Genomic DNA, 3,819 nt, shown 5'->3' with positions numbered 1-3,819 from the left:
ATTAATATAAACAAATTACTACCTTCTATACAAACGAGATTTATAATTAAACCGAAGGTGGTAATAACTATCTATGTACTATGTTATTTCACTTTATCCTATTTTTAGTATGGCCACGATAAGTTTATATTTCTTTAACAAAAGAGAGAGTGCGAATTAACATATATAGATTCTAATTCTAAACTTAATTTTTTTGGGTATTGAATTTCTCAATTAACTTTATTATACATCCAAAAATTAAAAATCAAATTCACAATTTTTTTAAGAAGCAAGAACCATTGCCCATATGCTTAGCCTGAGTCGGTTCATTTTCAAATTTTAACCAAACATTGAATGATTACTTTTGACTAGATCATCATCTTGGGGTAATTTAATAACAAATGATTATCCATAATTTATCAAATTAAGTAAACTTTTCCTCTATGATGATGTGCTTAGAATAAAATTAACATAACCCACAAAATAACTCTTAATTACTTAAGAAAACGCTTGACATGTTCATTAATAAACTCTTCCCTAAAAATAACAAAATTTGAAGGGGGGGAAAAAAATAAAACAAGGTGTTGTGTTATGAGAGTATCCTTCGCACAACTAATAATAAAAAAGGAATTGATGAGACATGTTGGATGGCAACAAAGTCAGCAATCTGTCTCAAATTTTGAGTTCATGAAAGAACTGAAGCCAATGCAACTAAAGTTTATTTAAGTTAGTTTATATAATATAAAAAGAAAAATAATAGAAAATACGTTTTGGACATTGGCCAACAATAGCTGTCTCGTGAACCTTCTCACACCAATACAAGAGAGCACAAATTTGGTGGTTAAGGACCACCTCATCCTTTGGTTCACATGGCTTTGTATATTTGTGGAAAATCCAATCCTCTGTTAGCTAATATGTTCCCTCTCCTCTCTCTCCTCTCTTTCTTTCTCTCTATGATTTTCTTCCTCTTCCCATGAAAATTTTCTCAGCCCCATAGAATCTCCATCCTCTTTCTCCTTTTTGTCTCATCCGTCCCACAATGCATTCTCGTGTGTGTTCTTGTGTGTCTAATCAGTTTCACACAATTATTGATCCCAAACTACCACAATATTCACATACCAAGCCAAAAACACAAATGCCATACGCATTTGAAAATATTATGATCAAATTCGAACCCATTATTCCAATTATTAGGGAACCCATTAGACAAAAGTAGAAAGGAAAAAAAAAAAAAAGATGACACTTTTACAGAGAAAGCCAAGCTCATGCATGATCATCATCTGAGCGATTATATGATGAAAATATATAATAGTAGTGTAAAATATTACCCCCTGACTTCACTTCTTACTTTTCTATGGAAATCTAATAATAATAGTAATAATTAAAAATGAAAATTACTTAAAATATTTGGGATTTAAAATTAAATTTCAGAGCCTTGCCTTTTGCCAAGTTTCTTAGCCCAAGGCACGAGGGAAGTAACGAACCGACCGACCAGCCCGAACTCGGGACTCTAATCGGCAATGGTCCAGGTCATGTCATTCTCGAAGATCCAGTGGCAGACTTCGATCCGGCCCGGACCCGAACCGAGTGAGAGGAATGCGCCGTGTGTGGGGCTCCACGCGGTGGTGTCCAGGTGACAGATGGCAACACCGTGGTTGATCTTGGCCTTGCTTTTCGGCTCCAGGAGGTCCGCTTCGTAGACCCGAACCTTGGGGACGGAGTGGCAGTAGTAGAGCAGGTAAGGGAAGAGGCTCTGGTGGCATGATACGGACTGGGTGACCCGGCCACCGTTTATCTTTGTGACCCGACCCACGACCACGTTCTTCTTCGACCCGTTCACGTTCTGGGTGTTTCGAACGACGACGTTGCGTCCCAGCACCGAGGTCGCGAAGTCGATCATGTCCTCGACGGAGCCGACGCAGCGCTTGGTCTCGCCGGGGCTCGGGGCTCTCTCGCAGTCGCTGAGGGAGCTCGATAGCATCTTGTCCATGGAGGAATTATCAGAGACTTTGAAAATCTGCTTCAGCTCGGAGATTTTCGAGGTGGAGAATGGTAATCTGGAGAGGATAGATCGGGGCAAGAATGACCTCTTGGGCATTTTATCTCTGATATCTGGGAAAGGCATCACCGTCCCTTGCTTCAGCATCGATTCGCGGAAGAATTTACCTGGCTCTACCCACCTTTTTACCAAATTGGCATTGATGGCTGAACCAGATTTCACCATGGAAGCACTGAGACGGGTGCTCACATTGGTGTAGCCTGTGAATGTGACTCCGTCTTTCGAGTAGTCCTTGAAGGTATTGTTCACTCCATAGCCTTTGAAGCCAATTTTATGCTCATTACCGTCTTTTCCGTAGCCGGTGAATTTGTCTGTCCCTTCGTTGAAGGATTTGCCGTAGTTCGAGAAATCGACTTCTGCTGCGTTTGCACCTTTAGCATATGATTGGAATGAATCGGCTCCCACATTGGCTTGGTCTCTGTAATTAGAGAAACTGTCAGTGGCTCCATTGCCGCCGGCGGCGTAGTTCTTGAAGTTATTGGTAGGGTTGTTCATATTCACACCGTAATTCTTGAATGTCTCATTCCCGGCATTTGCAGTCTCGCCGTAATTTGAGAACCCCGATCCGGCCACGTTCGAGTTGGTGCCGTAGCTTGAGAAATCGCTTACAGCCCCATTCCCGTGTTTTCCATAGTTGGAGAAAGATTGGTCCCCGGCATTTCCGTTCTCGGGAGTAGCTAGTGAACGATTGCTCTCTCCCGTTGGCATCATCAGAGTAGGAGGTGAACTGAAGATTGGGAACATTGGTGGAATCGGCATACTTCTTGAAATCGCCGACGCCGCCTGTTGCTGCGGTGCCGTAGGTGTGGAAGCTCTGGTCCACCACGTTGCCATCATTAGCGTAGCTTTGGAAATTGTCCTTGTGGCCGGTGGAGTCACGGCTATATCGCCGGAAATCGTTCACCGGAATGTTCTGCCCTTCGGAATATTTATTAAAAGAGTCCGTCCCACCGAGCCGATCCGTCCCATAGTTGGTGAAGTTCTTGTCCTGGTACACAGCAAAGTTCACATCCTTGGAGTGCTTCTCCAGACTTTGACCCAAATCGGGAAAACAGAGTAGGTTAGCCGCAGAGCAAAATTCCGGGAGGCGCGTGGAAAGAGCGTTGCCGGCGGCGAGTTTAGCAAACGCCGCCGAGTCCACAGCAGTCAATGGGGACGCCTTGGAGAGCAAGAACTCAGGCTTAGGCAAACCATTCCGGATCTCCTTATCCCAATACCGATTCAAGAATGCCTTAGGGGTGAACGGGTTTTGATCCCGAGCCACATGACCACCGGAGATGCTGAAGGCGCCGGCAAAGCCAACCTGCATTAACGAATAACAACACCCATGAACACAATGGGAAAGAAAAACAGAAAACAGCAGAGAAATCGAGAGAAGAAGAAGATGGAGAATGAAAAGGAATAGGGTTGGAGCCTACAGAGAAGGGTGAGAAGAGGATAAAGAGAAGGAAGAAGAAGCTCCTCATATGGCTGAGTGAGTTTAGCGTAATATTTTTTGTGTGAGTGTGAGAGAGAAGAGAGGATCGAGAATGTTGGTGGATTTGTTGGGTTGTATGTGCAAATTTATACTGTGAGGAGAGGGAAGCAAATTACGATTTCCAATGGCATTCGGCCTTCAATGTTCGATCTTCTTTCTCTCTGTGCTAAGTGCTTTGCATTAGTCTCTTTTTTGTCTTTTTTTCCCTTTTATTTTCTTTCATGCATAGATGAGAGGTAAAGAGTTATGACTCATCCAATATGGTGGTTTATGATCCATAAATATTATGGTCCGGCTCATGGTA

At 43.0% G+C, this 3,819-nt stretch overlaps 1 protein-coding gene across 1 annotated transcript; it reads right to left on the bottom strand.

The window, feature by feature from the left end:
• Positions 1 to 1,139: 1,139 nt before the first annotated feature.
• LOC114756995 (polygalacturonase 1 beta-like protein 3) lies at positions 1,140 to 3,587 on the bottom strand. Its single transcript, XM_028945987.1, is given in 3 exon segments — positions 1,140 to 2,707; positions 2,709 to 3,341; positions 3,457 to 3,587. Coding segments are annotated over 3 exon segments (1,899 nt in total). The 5' UTR covers positions 3,505 to 3,587; the 3' UTR covers positions 1,140 to 1,489.
• Positions 3,588 to 3,819: the final 232 nt, after the last annotated feature.

The sequence above is a fragment of the Neltuma alba genome, unplaced genomic scaffold (assembly GCF_004799145.2).
Source record: "Neltuma alba isolate B1F8T4 unplaced genomic scaffold, ASM479914v2 tig00010556_pilon, whole genome shotgun sequence".
Classification (NCBI taxonomy): Eukaryota; Viridiplantae; Streptophyta; class Magnoliopsida; order Fabales; family Fabaceae; genus Neltuma; species Neltuma alba.
The sequence above is the reverse complement of the archived record's forward strand: the minus strand, read 5'-3'. Positions and strand labels throughout refer to the sequence as shown.